Raw genomic sequence first — 15,783 nt, forward strand, 5'->3', positions numbered from 1 at the left:
GCATCTACCGGATTCTAGTCTGGTGGAAATCAGAGGATAATTTGTAGGAGTGGGTTCCTCATCTTCCACCATGTGGGAGTCAAACTCAGGTCATCTGGCTTGGTGGCAAGTGCCTTTATTTGCTGAGACCCCCTGGCTCTGAATCCCCATGATTAAAATGCCTTTCAACAACCTGGTAGGATAGGCTACCAAAATATATATTACTCTATAGCCTGGTCTACAGGGTGAGTTCCAGGACAGCCAGGGCTACACAGAGAAACCCTGTCTTGGGGGGCGTTGTATGTGTGTGTGTAAGAGAGCGGGGGGGATACTGCAAACAATCTCAAACCTTTTTTTCTAATCATTTGTTCAGGAAATCGTTGAGGGGTTGTAGAGACGGCTCAGAGGTTAAGAGCACTAGCTGCTCCTTCCAGAGGTCCTGAGTTCAATTCCCAGCAACTATATGGTGGCTCAAGACCATCTATAATGAGATCTGGTGCCCTCTTCTGGAGTGCAGGCAGAAAATTGTATATATATATACATATATATATATATATATAAATCTTTTTAAAAAATCTTTTAAAAAATCTTTTTAAAAAATCTTTTTAAAAAATTTTTAATTAAAAAATTAAAAAATTTTAATAAATCTTTTTAAAAAATTTTTAAAAAATTAAAAAAATCGTTGAGGGACTGGAGAGATGGCTCAGAGGTTAAGAGCATTGCCTGCTCTTCCAAAGATCCTGAGTTCAATTCCCAGCAACCACATGGTGGCTTACAACCATCTGTAATGGGGTCTGGTGCCCTCTTCTGTCCTGCAGGCATACACACAGACAAAATATTGTATACAAAGTAAATAAATAAATAAATAAAAATCGTTGAACAAACTGGTCATTGTGGTGCATGCTTGTAATCTCAGCACGCAAAAGATTAAGACAGAAGGCCTGTCCTGAGTGTAACCAGCTGAAATACACAGTAAGACACAATGGGAAAAGCACTTTAACCATAAGGATGGACTTTGAGGTTATGTTTGCAATAATAATTGGAGTAAGGACAAACAATGGTTTAGCTAACCCATGGCAGTGTTTTAAGCAGTCTTTAAATGCTAATTTGATACATGGAAGTATGAAAGGATATGCTATACCTAAGAGAAAAATAAAATATAAATTTTTATTTATTTATTTTGGTTTTTTGAGTCACGGTTTCTCTGTGTAGTCAAGGCTATCCTGGAGCACACTGTGTAGACCAAGCTGGCCTTGAACTCAGAGATCCACCTGCTTCTGCCTCCCAAGTGCTGGGATTAAAGGCATGTGTCACCACCACCTGGCACCAAATTAGAAATTTTTTAAAATTTCAACTTATGCATGTCTTGGAGGCAGCACCTTGAGGTGGGAAGGCCAGCTCCTCGAATGCCAGTTCCTGGAGTGGGTTTTCCAGAGCCAGATGTCACAAAAACCTGCATCTAGCTCTGTTGGTTCTTTCTGCTTCTTATCTCCTTTGTAAGAATGTCTTTCTCCTCACACATGCTCTTGCCATTTGCTAGGGCCAGTGTTTTGTAGTGCATGCGTGTGTGCGAGCATGCGTGTGTGCGAGCGTGCGTGCATGTGTGTGTGTATGTGTGTTTCCTTCTTCCTAAGACTGCAATTGGTTAATAGAAGGAAACTCTGATTTTGCTGGATACCAGTTGGAGGTAATAGCCAATGATACCTCTCAGAACATGTCCCTTAGATCTGAGGAGACTACACAGAGGACTGTGTACAGATTGTCATGACAGTATGGATCCCTCGTTACCCAACAATGCTAAGCATCTGATCTTGGCTTTGGAACGTTCATATTAAAAAAAAAATACTATGCCGTATTTTTGCTTCATTTGCCTTTTAAATAGCAGGTGTCTTTTTATTTTTATTTTATGTGTGTTGGTGTTATGCCTGCATGTATGTCTATGTGAGGGTGTTGGGTCCCCTGGAACTGGAGTTACAGACCGCTGTGAGCTGCCATGTGGATGCTAGGAATTGAACCTAGGTCCTCCAGATCAGTGAGTGATGGTCTTAACCGCAGGGCCATCTCTCCAGCACCTAGCAGGTGTCTCCTAATTAGGAAGATAACAACAAACTGAGAAAAGTTGTAACTCAAAAGCACTTCCTCTTTTCCAAGTATCATCATTTTCTGCTTTCTGATTTCCATCCAAATTCTTTTGTGTTTACCTCTTCTGTAATGGGGAGTACATGTATACACACTGGGCACCGGACAAATGCCTCAAGATTCTGTAGGACTTTCAGACCCAGATCTCTGCCTGACCCCAACCCTTGAGTCCCCCAGTCTCAGCAAACAAGACCTTAAAAATCCATCTTTTGGGTTAATGTGTTTTTCCCACTGTGTTTTGCTGTGTATTCCAGCCGACCTTACACTTAGGCCAGGACTCCTGCCTTAGTTTCATGAGTGCTGAGATTAAAAAAGTACACCAAAATGCTCAGCTTGTCCATTTTTAAAAATTAATTAATTAATTTATTTATTTATTAAAAATTTCCACCTCCTCCCCACCTCCCTCTCTAGTTCTAAGAGCAGTCATGAAACAATGAGTTCTACAGTAGGGGAAATGCAGGGCTAATTCTGTTTTTAAGAAAAGAGCAGAGGATAAATATATGTTTTTCTTTGGGTTCACCTTCTTATTTAGCTTCTCTAGGATCATGAACTATAGACTCTATATAGGTCCTATAATGTCCTTTGTTTATGACTAGAATCCGCTTTTGAGTGAGTATATACCATATTTTTCTTTTTGGATCTGGGTTATCTCACTCAGTAAAGTGTTTTCTATTTCCATCCATTTGCATGCAAAGTTCAAGATATCATTGTTTTTTACCGCTGAGTAGAACTCTAAAGTATATATGTGCCACACCTTCTTTATCCATTCTTCTACTGAGGGGCACCTAGGTTGTTTCCAGGTTCTGGCTACAAATAGTGCTGCTATGAACATAGTTGAACAAATGCTTTTGTAGCATGATAGGGCATCTCTTGGGTATATTCCCAAGAGTGGAATTGCTGGGTCCTGAGGTAGGTTGACTCCCAGTTTCCTGTCAGGCAGTGGTGGCCCATATCTTTCATCCCAGCACTAGGGAGGCAGAAGCAGGTGGATCACTGTGAGTTCAAGGCCACCCTACACAGAGAAACTCTGTCTTGGGGGGGGGGGAAGCAGACAAGTTGTCACAGTTGTTATTCCTCCAGGCACTTGCATACTATAAGAGACTGAAATAATTGGGGGGGGGGGACTCTTGCCTTCCACTGCCATTCATGCTATGGACATGCTGCTCACAGCACTGACTTTTGGAGTTTTGGAATGGTGAAACATCTGTTTCTCAGCTTCGGACATGAGACAGAAGCATCCTGAGGTTTAACAGACAACAGAGAGAAGTATGGGGCTGAAACGACGGCTTAGTGGTTGAGAGTACTTTATGTTCTTGCAGAGGACCCAGTTCTGATGGCCCTCTTCTGGCACCAAGGTCTCCTGCACAGACAAGTTGCACATAGATCCACACAGACAAACACAAACTTAAAAATAATATTTTGAACTTCAAGAAGACAATTTTTCTGGCAGAAAGCTATGGTAAAATGTATTATTCTCTTAACAGGCAAGCATTTATAATTTTGTTTCCACTGGTGCCTTTGCAGTACAATAATAAAATCTTCCCAGACACTGGAGCACAGTGTGAGCCACTAAATAACTAATAAAGGTTAACTTTTAACACTGATTTATAGTCTTGGAACGTCCATACTTGACCACAGCCTTTGACGTGGGGAATTTGTCCTCTGTGCCCTTGTCAAACCTACACCACAGGTGTGTCGGGGTGGAGAGGAACTGAAGGGTGAGATTGGAACTGTCCTGTACCTGCTGGCTCCTAGAAGGGCGTCTCCAGCCCCTGCCCCGCCCCCACGATCCTGAGTCACAAAGGAGGTTGCTAGGCGCCGGGATGGAGAAAAAATGCGGCTGCTACTTTGGAGCGTGCAATCCGCGTGCAGTTCAGTAGGTGAGCTCCGGCCCAGATGGTGATGGTGGGTCCGGGCCCGGGATCTCACCGTTGCCCGGGCCTCGGGCAGGGTCATGTGACTCCCGCTCCGAGGGAGGGACTTCCAGGGAGACAAGCCTGTTCTCCAAGCACCCCAGCCGCTCGGGATGTTTTCACAGTTCACGAGGACTTCAGCTGCACTTTGGCGCTGCCTTCCCCTTTCCCAGGTGGGGAAATCAAGGATCCGGGTTCCTTAGAAGGAAGGCACCTATAAAAAGGAAGTCTTCTGGACTGGGGAACCAGGTGTTTCCTATGCAGGTCTAGTACAGCAGCTTGTTAAGACTACCCAGGTGCATCCCCCACCTACAGAATGGATTAAAGTTACTCCCTGTAATGCCGAGAACTGGGGCAGAACCATTTTTATTTAAACCTTGTGTTTAGGGATGGAAAGACCTGGAGTCCAAAGCCTCTCATCTCTGTTGGTTTAGTATGGGCATTTGATAAAGCTTTTTCCTTTTTTTTTTAGGAGATGAATCTAGAAATGGATCTGTCTTATTTTTAAAAAAATGTTTAGAGGCGTTAATAGCCTACATCCACCTTGCCATGGTGGTATACCAGAAACCTCTTGGTTGTTTTGGGGGTTTTGTTTTCAGACAGGGTCTTACCCTATGTAGCCCAGGCTGCTAAATGAACTCATAGCAATCTTCCTGCTTTATAAGGAAGAGTGAAAACTGGAGGCTGCTTAAAAGCCACACTGTAAACTGCGAACTGTAAGGTGCAACAGAATCTTTGGAGGGTTTGCATACATGCGAACTTCTGGTCCCACCCACATTTCTAATTAAGTAGGTCTGAGATGGGCCCTAAGAGCTTGCATTTCTACTAGGTCTATAGTGAAGTTAAACTGCTAGTTCAGGGTTATACTCTTGAGAACTCTGCGGAAGCACCAATTACAAATGCTTGTAGGACATGAACTGAGTTTCTTCTCATCAAATAATGTCTCATGAAGTCCAGCCACTTGTGCCCACCAGAGGCATTGACTGAAATACTCCATTTTAGACAAATCCATATCATCTGCAGAATGGGTGAACTTCCTTACCCGGAGAGGTTTAGTGTGTGCAGCAGTTACCAGTCAGTATCTGTTGCCCTCTACAGAACTAGTGACCCCTGCCGTGTAGTGGGGCCCACAAAGTTTAAGCCAGTAATTAGACAGATGTGAATTTGCACAGTAACGCCTCTCCCCTCCCCCAAAGCACAGCAGGGAAATTCCATGTCTGATTCATTTCCTTTAGGACTGTCAATGGCAGGATACCAGCTCTGGTCACCATGGACCCCACTGGATGAGAGCTTCCAATGGCTGCGGCACACAACACCTACCCCTTGCTCCAAACACCCTTTCAGGGCCTCTCCTTGCTTCCCGCACACCCCTTCTGACCTTGAAGTGCAGTTGTGCTTTCAAGAAGTCACTCTTGTCCTAGACAGTCCACTTGTGGCGCCTGGAGAGAGCCCCAAGTTACCCTGTCACACCTCAGAGCTCCGCGCAGTGAACAACAAGAAAGGACTGGTGAGGAAGCCCCAGCCAGTCCGCCTCCATGGAGTAGACTCTGTTTTCGGTAGGGTCATCACAGCCCAGCCACCCAAGTGGACGGGAACCTTCAGAGTCTCAGACAAGTCAGCCTTCTGCAAAATCATCAGCAGGGAGCATCAGTGGCCTACTGGTCTCAAGGAGCCTCAGATTCAGATGACAGTGACGATGTGCAAACAGATGTTACGCTCTATCCTCCTGCTGTATGCCACGTACAAGAAGTGCACCTTTGCCCTGCAGCACTCCAAGTAAAGGGTCCGCATCGGACCTGTGTTCCACACCATGATCTGTGTATGTACCCAAAGCTTACAAAGACCTATCTACACAAATCAACGCATAAAATCATGCCAGATACTCTGCCTTTCAGTCAAGCTGTGACAAGTTCCCTTCCTCCCTTCCTCTTCAAAACAAGACTGGCCAGTTGACCAATGATACTGAGCAAGGAAGAACATTTCTGCTGGAAAGCTAATGGCTATTTAAAAGTCAGCCTAACACTGACATACAAATGTGATAGCGATTAAACTATCAAACAAACCAGCCTTGCGTGAACACACAAATGCCAAAGTCAGTAATGAGAAGGCAAAAAATGGGATGCCAAGAAAAGACATGTATGACTGACTGGGTACCAGAGGATGAAGGGATCAAAAACCTGTATGTGGGTTAAGAACTAACTTAAAAACAGCTTTCCTGCCTCAAACAAATGTCAATAAATAAAACATAACTTTAATACCAGCATGGTAAAAATATAACAAATATTAAACACTCTTAATAGCATGGCAAGGAAGAGCCTAACAGCAGCTTTGAGACTGGGCTTTCTGGCGGATGACAGGCGAGTTCCCTACTTTAGCTCCAGATGTTCTATTTCTAATAAGCTATATTTTGTATGATTCTTACAGCTAGATTCTAGGCATAATTCAGAATAATGTGGAAATAAATACTATACCTATATCTATAAAATGCCAGCAGATGTTTGATGATGTTTTTTCTTCCTTTGTTTTATACTAATAAAGAATTTTAAAGCAAGCTGGTGAGGTGGCTAAGCAGCTAAAGGTCTGGAATTTTGACCCGTGGAACCCACATGGTAGAGAGAACTCCATTTCCACCAGGTCCTGTGTTCTCCACATGTGCACCACAGCACATATGTGGAACCCACATGGTAGAGAGAGAGAACTCCACTTCCAGCAGGTGTCCTGTGTTCTCCACATGTGCCCCACAGCACGTATGTGCCCCACAGCACGTATGTGCCCCACAGCACGTATGTGGAACCCACATGGTAGAGGGAGAGAACTCTACTTCCGCCAGGTATCCTGTATTCTCCACATGAGCTCCACAGCACATATGTGCTCCCACACAGAACAAAAGTAAGTGTTTAGGCATTCAAAAGCAGTGTTCAAGACTCTCCTAGTCAGCACGAATACCATAATACCTAGGCTACACAGAGAGACCCTGTTACAAAGCAAAACAAAAACTCAACAAAAATCCAATTAAAAGGTAGTTAAAATGTTCTTTTTGACTTTTTTGGTCATTGACACAAATGCTATTAAGGCCCTGGTATGACCCAAACCTCACTCAATCCCACCCAATCCCTGAATAATGAGACACATCTAAAGGGAGGAATAAGGTATCTGAGGCAAAACTTAGAAAATAGTTTATTTACAAAGTTATCATAAGCCTGAATTTTTAAATAAACCAGTTTCAAAACTAGTTTCCAAAGGTCAGTCAGAGCATTTACTCTGCAGAATCAGCATGGCCATGTTTATCCAAACCACTGATAGATGATACAAGAACTTGGATTCTGAGCCAGGAACCTGGATGTTCAACAACCTGTGAAATCCATTGGTTAATTAAATAAAAACCCCTTCTTGAAGGAAAAACAGGAAGCTCTGGTTTGAAAGGCACAGATCAGACTTCAAATCCCAAAGAGAAAGAGGTAAGAGGTGCCAGAGATGAAGGCGCAGTTGTGTCCCTGGGGTCTAATCAGAGCTGTCATCACTTTCTTCATCGTCTTCATCCTTGTGTCCATCACTTGCTTCATCTTCCCCATCCTAAGGGATAGAGGAGAAAAAAGTTCTTGAGGCCAGCTCTTGCAACACAGCTGCCACAGATGTACACTATAGATCTACCTTTTCCTTCCTTCCTTCCTTCCTTCCTTCCTTCCTTCCTTCCTTCCTTCCTTCCTTCCTTCCTTCCTTCCTTCTTTCCTTCCTTCCTTCCTTCCTTCCTTCCTTCCTCCTTTATTTTTTTGGGGGCAGGATTTCTCTGTGTAGCCCCGACTATCCTGGAACTCAGTATGTAGACCAGGCTGGCCTCAAACTCATAGAGATCTGCTTATCTCTGCCTTCTGAGTGCCAGGATTCAAGGCATGTGCCACCATCACCTAGCCATTTCCGTTGGTAAAAGCAATGAGAATTTTAAAACCCCTGTAAGCTAAAGCCGAAGTCCCCTCTTGTTTCTTTTTTGTTTTGATTCAAGCTCATCTCAAATCATTATGTTAAGAAGGACCTTGAGCTTGTGAGCTTCCTCCACCTCCCAAGTGCTGGGACTACAGGCACATTCAACCATGTTCAGCTCCTTTATTCATTGTTTTCTGAGATGGGGGGGGGGTCCTCATTGTACAGCCCTTTGCAATCCTCAAACTCAGGAGATCTACCTCCCTCTGCCTCCCAAGCGCTGGGACTAAGAAAGGGCATGTGCTTGGCTTCTCTATAATTCTTGCCATAAACTATAAGTAAAGACCATAGAGAAAGGTTTTTGTTTTGTTGAGACAGGGTCTCGTTGTGTAGCCCTATCTGGTTCAGAACTTGCTTTTTAGAACAGGCTGGCCTCAAACTTGCTGAGATTCGCTTGCCTCTGCCTCCTGAGTGCTGTTATTAAAGGCACGTGCCACCACTGTCTAGCCTGAGAGGTCATTTTGATATTGAATTATTTACAACTGAACAAAATCAGCATAATCTTTAAATAAGCCAAAGTGTTCCAACTGTTCTTCAGACATAAAACACAGAAACAAAGTCACATTATCAGTTCAATAGAGAACAAGGCTTAACATGGTACAGCTCTGTAGTCCCAAGATTCAGGAGACCAGGGCTGGAGAGATGGCTCAGCGGTTAAGAGCAGCGGTTAAGAGCACCGACTGCTCTTCCAGAGGTCCTGAGTTCAATTCCCAGCAACCACATGGTTACTCACCACCACCTATAATGAGATATGGCGCCCTCTTCTGGCCTGCAGGCATACATGCAGACAGAACACTGTATATATGATAAACAAATATTTAAAAAAAAAATTCAGGAGACCAAGTCAGGAAGACTATGAGTCCAGAGACAGCCTGGGCTACATAGCAAGACATATAAAAATAAAAGGAATAAATAAACAAGCAAATATGTGTAAGCATTGTGTGTATGAAGCAATGGTTATGACACTGTGTATATGACACTAGCATATACAGCTGGTGTCCAGCATGAAACTGGTTTGTTCCTTTACTAGGACACGTTTATGTACTGGAGGCAGAGTATACTGACTACCTCAAATTCTTTATAAGAGTAAGTCAGAAGAGGTCGATTACAGAACTAAAATAGAGCCTACAGACTTCATCATGTCTTTCTGTGCACAGCTTCTAGCTAAATTGCCTGGTATCCAGAACACAAATGAACCGAGCAAAACTTGATGCACAAGTTTTGAAAATGCACACATTTTGAAAATGCACACATTTTCATTTAGCTTATATTAAATCACAAAAGCACCAGTCCACAGAAAATGAAGGCCTGTGTTATTTTATTCCTTTGTAGTCGCAGCTTGACTCTAGGCTTCTGCTTTCATGTTTCAATTTTGTATGTTAAAACAAGGTGAGGGGCTAAAGAGGTGGATCAGTCAGTGTTAAGGGCACTGACTGCTTTTCCAGAGGACCAGGTTCAACTCTCAGCACTTATATGCTGGCTCACAACTCTTAACGTCAGTCCCTGAGGGAGGCAGGGTGTCCAACGCCCCTTTCTGACACCTATAGGCACACATACACACGATGCAAAGAAAAACATGCACAATAATTATACACGTTTAAAAAAAAAAAGCTGAAATGGCTGGGCACGGTGGTGCAGGGTTTCAACCTCAGCACTTGGGAGGCACAGGCAGGCATATCTTTGTGAATTCAAAGCTAGCCTGATTTATATATTAAGTTCCAGGTCTAGGACTGCCAAACAAAGCTGAAATGGTTTAATTCATTTTAACACAGAACATGCTGGTCTTTTCTTCCTTATAGAACACTTTTACATACAAGATCATGGAAAATGGGACACTATATAATGAAAGAAAAAAAAATCTCCACTTTGTTTTTGGTACAGACAATTGAATGTACTAATGTGTACACGCTGAATACATGCTCTACCACTGAGCAATAATTCCCCGTAAGCTGTAGACAAATATTCAACACACCTTGAGAGATACTTGAGAGAGCCTCAGACAATGTAATTGTATTATATGGATCCCAAAGCATTCATATAAGCTTTTTTGTAGGGAATGGAGATGGGCGCAGAAGTATTTAACAATAGATATAAACAGAAAAAATCCTGTCCTTTGAGCTAACAAAGAATATTTAATAAAATGCTCTACCAATACCAGACCAGCCTGTGCAGATAACTCTGTTGCTCTGTTCCTGGAGACGTGGGATGTCACGCTATCCTCACTGTCCTCCGAAGTGCTCTCTGGGGAAGAGGGACACTGGGAAATAATTTCTTCACCCTAAATGTAGAAGAAGCAGAATAAATGGGGGATCATAATGAGCACATTTATGGTTTTGAGGAAGGCCGAGTTTCTAGGTATTACAGAAGTAACATTCTAGCCATTCAAAACATATCAACTGGGTTGAGAAGATGGCTCAGAAGTTAAGAACACTGGCTGCTCCTCCAGAGGTCTTGAGTTCAAGTCCCAGCACCCACATGGTAGCTCGCAACCAGTTATAGTGAGAGCTGGTGCCCTCTTCTGGCATGCAGGTATACATGTAGGCAGAACAGTATATACACAATAAATTGAAAAAGAAAGCTGTAAAGAAATGTTGTAAGAATATTATAAGAACAAAAACATATCAACCTCTGATCTATCATTTAGGGAAACACTATTCAATTCCAGGTTTCTGAGATGCTCATGGAACTGATACATAGTTCTATACAAGGTCCATATTTTATATGCTATTATATTATATTTTGTATTGATGGCTCTCTCAGTTAATGCCAAATATGGATCTAAAATTGTTCCAAAGGCTGGAATTGTAATCAGAACTTAGAAGAGAATCAAAGTTTGTGGCTAGTGTGGGCTACACAACGAGACCCTGTTGCCAAAAACTCTCTCTCAGTACCTCAAGGTTATTTTTTATCTATCTATCTATCTATCTATCTATCTATCTATCTATCTATCTATCTATCTATCTATCTATCTATCTATCTATCTCTTTAGGTTTTCGAGGCAGGGTTTCTCTGTAGCTTTAGAGCCTGTCCTGAAACTAGCTCATGTAAACCAGGCTGGCCTTGAACTCACAGAGATCCACCTGCCTTTGCTTCCTGCATGCTGGGATTAAAGGTGTGCGCCACCACTGCCCGGCTTGTACCTCAAGGTTTATAAACAGCACACATGACCACAGACACCAAGCAGAGTCTGAGGAACCGTCTGGACTCAAACCCTGGTTCACTAACTCACTGCAAAAAAGTTTGTGGAAGTTACCATCCTGAGCTTCAGTTTTCTCCAAGAAAACAAACAGAATTGACTTCCTAAGTTTGATTTGTAAGAGAGAAAACCACTATTCTATTCTCTTCATATATAGCATTACAAAATTCAGCTAGTGGGGCTGGAGAGATTGTTTGGCAGTTGAGTGTTTATTGCTCTTACATGGGACCTATGCTTAGTTCTCAGTGCCTACATGGCGGCTTACAAATGCCTATATAACTCCAGTTCCAGGAAAAACAACACTTTCTACTGGCCTCCTCTAGATCCTGCACACATGTGGTGCACATAAACTCATAGAGAGTTTATGTTTAAATTGTAAAATAACATATTTTAAAATGTTAAAAACAACCCTCAGTATGAACAAGGAAGACATGGACCCTGAAAGTGAGTGATTATGAAACAGCATAACATGCAAATGGGTTCAAGGTAATCAGATGAAGATCCTTAGACATACCAATTTGTTAAAACTGGAGAGAATTTTTAGTAATAAGACTGCCTTAGAAAAAATTCAAAAGTTTTTCCACATGTGAGAATGTTAAAAATCTGCTCTCAGTGGGGCTTACAAGTATCTCTCTGGCATAGAGAAAGTGCTGTACAAAACTGGCTCCTTATTTTTTTCTTTTTTTTTATTTGTTTGTTTTTTGAGACAGGGCCTCACTATGTAGCTCTGGTTGTCCTAGAACATGCTCTGTAGACCAAACTGGCTCCAAACTCACAGAGATCTGCTTGCCTCTGCCTCCTGAGTACTGGATTAATAGTGTGCATCTCCACTGTCCTACTAAACAGTATTGTGAAATTTTTTAACCTTTATTTTTTATGTCTATTAGAGTTCTACCTGCATGTGTGTCTGTGTACGACATGCATGTGTTACTGCTGTGTCATGAGTCTGAATTCGTACGCAAAAGCAAAGAGCCTTTACTGTGAGCTTGAGCTTGGCTCTCCATCCATCACTCCAACACAGCAGCTGTGTCAGAGAGAGCACTGAGCTCAGCTATGGCAGGGTTTTTAAGGAATAAAGAATGGGGGCAGGGAAGTTTTGGATTCAGATGGGGGTTGAACAGTTTAAGCAGAAGTGAGGTAGCAGAAGTCTTGTCAGATAGGATTGGTACCTCTGTTGTTGCAAGGAAATTGGCAACCTACATCTAAGTTAGGTATCCTTAATGTTCTGGAGAATGTAGTACTTGTTTGTCCCAATTCTGACTGGTCCCTCACAGGGTACAGTCTGTGGTTTTTCCTGGTTATTTTAAGGGTGAGGCCTAGTCCCGGTATTCCCAGTCTGTAGCCTGTCATGGCTGCACTAATGTTAAATTAGACCTCTTCAAATGCAGGCCCATGGAAGAATGTAAAGGGGGTTGGATCCCTAAACTGGAGTTACACACATTAAAGGCATGCACCACCATTGCCCGGCTCCTCTATTTACTTTAATTTTATTGACAGTTTTGCTAAATTGCCCAGACTGGTCTTGAACTCACTTTGTAGATGGGCAAACTTAAACTTGTAATCCTTCTGCCTCAGACTTCAAGGTAGTTGGGTTACAAGCCTGTGCCACCAGGCCCGACTAAAAGCAGTCTTATTAGGAGAACAGGGTCTGGGTGACCTCTTTTGTATTTCTTCTGGTGTTCTCAAAGAACGGGCATAGGAGTTCATAAGTGATAACTTCAGGCTTACCTGTAAGTCTCGGTTTTTGAGAGTACCCAACCAGAAAGCCTCTCTACAGTTGTTGAGGACAAGCATGGCTTTGACTCTGCAAACTAACAGTTCCAGTGACTTTTTGAGTAAAGGCACATGTTTGGTGAGTCTTGTGTCCTGGTGAATCTGAAGAGAGAGAAATCATCCAGCTCTATCATCATGTTTCATATTTCTTTTACAAAAATGTCTGAACATGTCATACCTGAAGAATAAGAGAATATTCCTGGCCAATATGGCCCAGAGACATGGTCCATCAAATAGTACTAGTTTGATGAGTACTCCAAAAGAATGTCAGCAAAAAACTCAGGACTAAAAGACACACCACCCGCACTTCTAGGTGCCTGGTATGAGCTCTGTTGACTAATCATCAGCAAATTACTTCAAGGTGTATATAATGATATTTAGCTCTGGTCAACTTTAAGAAATGGCTCAAAGAATCATTTGGTTTGTCAGGTACCACAGAAGCCACCACTGTTTCTATGTTCCTTCAAACGTGACAAGGGTTCAGCAGCATCAATTGGAGGGTTATTTTGTTGCTGCTGCTGTTGGATCCCCTCACCCTCCAGAGTCTCACTACGTAGCCCTGGTTGTCTTGGAAACTGTAGATCAGGCTGGCCTTGAAGTCACAGAGACCCACCTGCTTCTGCCTTTCAAGTGCTGGAATTAAAAACATGTGCCATGACACCTGACTTAGAGAAGATATGCAATACTCAGATATTCTCACAGGAGACAACCAAGTCATGTAGCTCAGAAGTTCTAAGAAGGCTGGTTGGGAATACTTCCAGGCTCCAGCAGTTCCCACCAAACAGTTCTCCCACCGCATTTCTTTGTGTGCTGGCTAGTTTTATGTCGCCTTGACACAAGCTAGGTTCACCTGCAAGGAGGGAACCTCAATCGAGAAAATCGTTCCATAAGACTGCACTGCAGGAAGTACACAGGGGATCTTACTAATTAGTAACTGATGCAGGAGGGTTTAGCCCATAAGGGTGGGGCTACCCCTGAGTTGGTAGTCTTGAGTTCTATAAGAAAGCAGGCTAAGCAAGCTACAAAGAGTAAGTCAGTAAGCATGGCTTCTCTATCAGTTCCTGACTCCAGGTTTCCGCCCAGTTTGAGTTCCTACCTTGGTTTCAAAGGATATGCATACTAAATAAACTCTTTCCTCCCAAGTTGCTTTTGATCATGGTGTTTCATCACAGCAACAGAAGCCCTAACTCAAGGACACTTTGTAAAAGGGTACTCATCTGGGAGTGCTCTATATTCTCTTACCCCATGAAGTGGACTTTAGTTTGCTGATTTGTTCTGAGACAGTGTCTTCCATGTAAGCCTCTAAGTACTGGAATTATATATCTCAGCACTACACTTGAGTCCTTGGGAGCAAGCTGTTTCTAGAGGAAGCAGCTATAGAATTTGTGCCTAAATACAAAATTTTCTCTTTAGGTGACTGCCAGACTCATTCAGTAACAAAGGATTTGCTGACTCTAAATAAACTGTGCTTGGACACAGGGTTGAAAGCTAGGTCTGGGGGCCCATGTCACCATCTCAGCAGAAAGACTGAGTTTCAGGCCATAGCTGAATATGCTTCATAATGAGACATCTCTTACCTTGGAATGTCCACAAAGGTGGTGAAGGAGCCTTGTGTTCAGCTGAAGGGTTTCCAGCAAGCTCAGAACATCTTCCTAACAACAACAAAATTTATAAATGTTCTGGTTTAATATTCTAATGTTATTTCAGATGCAATATGTTCTTGCAGCAGGGGCTCCAAGAAGGACAAACTCTGTAGGTCCCAGCCTAAGCTAATAATTATCTGAGTCTGGCCCTCAGTTGGGAATGCTGAATACTTAGTGCTAATTGGTTTTAAAAGTCTACCAAGCCTATTTTATAGCTCAAGTGGCTTCTAAAGTATTTGCAGAGACACTGCACAGAAGAGCCTAGTGTAGAGCAACACAATGAAGTACACGTTAAAGGGAATAAGCCCAGAGATTGGAGAGAAGTGTAGAGGTGGGTCTGAACAGAGTGATTTGACTGGCTCAGCTTATCTGGGCACTTCTGGCTATAGCTGGCATGGTGTCACTTAAAATTGCTGCTCAGAATGTAGGAGATTGCTGAAGCCCCAGCCCCCACTCAGAAATAGCCACAAAAAACCCTGGCAACTCTGGCTGTGCTCTCAGTTCTTACCCGATGTTTCCTAAAGCTGAAGTCGAGGAGCGGCATACACTGCTTCAGAAATGCTTCCACAAAGTGACGTCCATACTGAAGAGAGAAACACAGTGCTGGACTCGGCTGAGGACTTTTACTTGAAAAGCCCTCAGATGAGGCAGCATAGGCCACTAACTTGTATACACTAAAAATAAATTGGGAGTGGTTCAAAAAGTTAATTTGGAGGATGTAACTAAAGTTGAAAAGCAAATAGGCCTGCTATATAAAGAAGTTCCAGAATTAAGTGGACTCTTGTACTTAGACACAGACAATGGCCAGAGCCCTTGTTCTGCTCTGAGCACACAGAACAGAAGCTGAACTCCATCCCCCTGAGGATAATTCATTCAAAAGGAGAAATTGAGAGGACCAAAGGAACACATGGCCTGTTTCCAATCACATTATTCCTCCAGTACACTCATCTCCTGCAATGGACCACGGCAGACTGAAGAAGAGGGAAAGCCAAAAGATAAGAAGAATGGGGTACCACGCACTTGGAAGAAGACACCAAGAGTAGGGAAGATGTTCTCCCCATCATATTCCTTTTGAGCTTACCATAAATCTAGGGCAGGCATGGAAATCCCACAGGAGAAGGGAAGGGTTATACAACAGTCAGAATATCAACCCCACATTCAA

General features: G+C 42.8%; 2 protein-coding genes across 7 annotated transcripts in view; one reads left to right on the top strand and one right to left on the bottom strand.

Annotated features, from left to right (window-relative positions):
* Window positions 1–3,827: 3,827 nt before the first annotated feature.
* Fancd2os (FANCD2 opposite strand) lies at window positions 3,828–6,582 on the top strand. 2 transcript variants are annotated; one of them, XM_048438368.3, is made up of 2 exons: window positions 3,828–3,998; window positions 5,267–6,582. In XM_048438368.3, the coding sequence occupies exons 1-2, from the start codon at window positions 3,953–3,955 to the stop codon at window positions 5,809–5,811; spliced, it is 591 nt and encodes a 196-aa protein (XP_048294325.1). In that variant the 5' UTR covers window positions 3,828–3,952; the 3' UTR covers window positions 5,812–6,582. The 2 variants fall into 2 exon arrangements, with proteins under 2 accessions (XP_048294325.1, XP_048294324.1); XM_048438367.3 differs by lacking the exon at window positions 3,828–3,998 and adding an exon at window positions 4,005–4,204.
* Window positions 6,583–7,183: 601 nt separating this feature from the next.
* Fancd2 (FA complementation group D2) overlaps window positions 7,184–15,783 on the bottom strand; it is an 84,452-nt gene continuing 75,852 nt past the window's right edge. For 4 of the 5 annotated variants that reach the window (XM_048438619.3, XM_048438616.3, XM_048438617.3 and 1 more), the window contains 5 exons: window positions 15,130–15,204; window positions 14,556–14,630; window positions 12,934–13,080; window positions 10,159–10,287; window positions 7,184–7,604 (listed from right to left, as the gene is read on the bottom strand). In XM_048438619.3, coding sequence (XP_048294576.3) covers window positions 7,533–7,604; window positions 10,159–10,287; window positions 12,934–13,080; window positions 14,556–14,630; window positions 15,130–15,204 — 498 coding nt within the window. In that variant the 3' untranslated portion in view covers window positions 7,184–7,532. The remainder of the gene's footprint in view (window positions 7,605–10,158; window positions 10,288–12,933; window positions 13,081–14,555; window positions 14,631–15,129; window positions 15,205–15,783) is intronic. The other variant, XM_087904428.1, reaches the window with a different exon arrangement.

The sequence above is a fragment of the Myodes glareolus genome, chromosome 3 (genome assembly GCF_982192425.1).
Source record: "Myodes glareolus chromosome 3, mMyoGla1.1, whole genome shotgun sequence".
In the NCBI taxonomy this organism is placed as follows: Eukaryota; Metazoa; Chordata; class Mammalia; order Rodentia; family Cricetidae; genus Myodes; species Myodes glareolus.

Bases quoted from the DNA above. Each gene is read 5' to 3' on its own strand.
- Fancd2os (XM_048438367.3), top strand. From the start codon at position 4,015: ATGGTGATGGTGGGTCCGGGCCCGGGATCTCACCGTTGCCCGGGCCTC. The intron at 4,205-5,266 runs GTGGGGAAATCA...CATTTCCTTTAG, and splicing joins GCTGCCTTCCCCTTTCCCAG to GACTGTCAATGGCAGGATAC.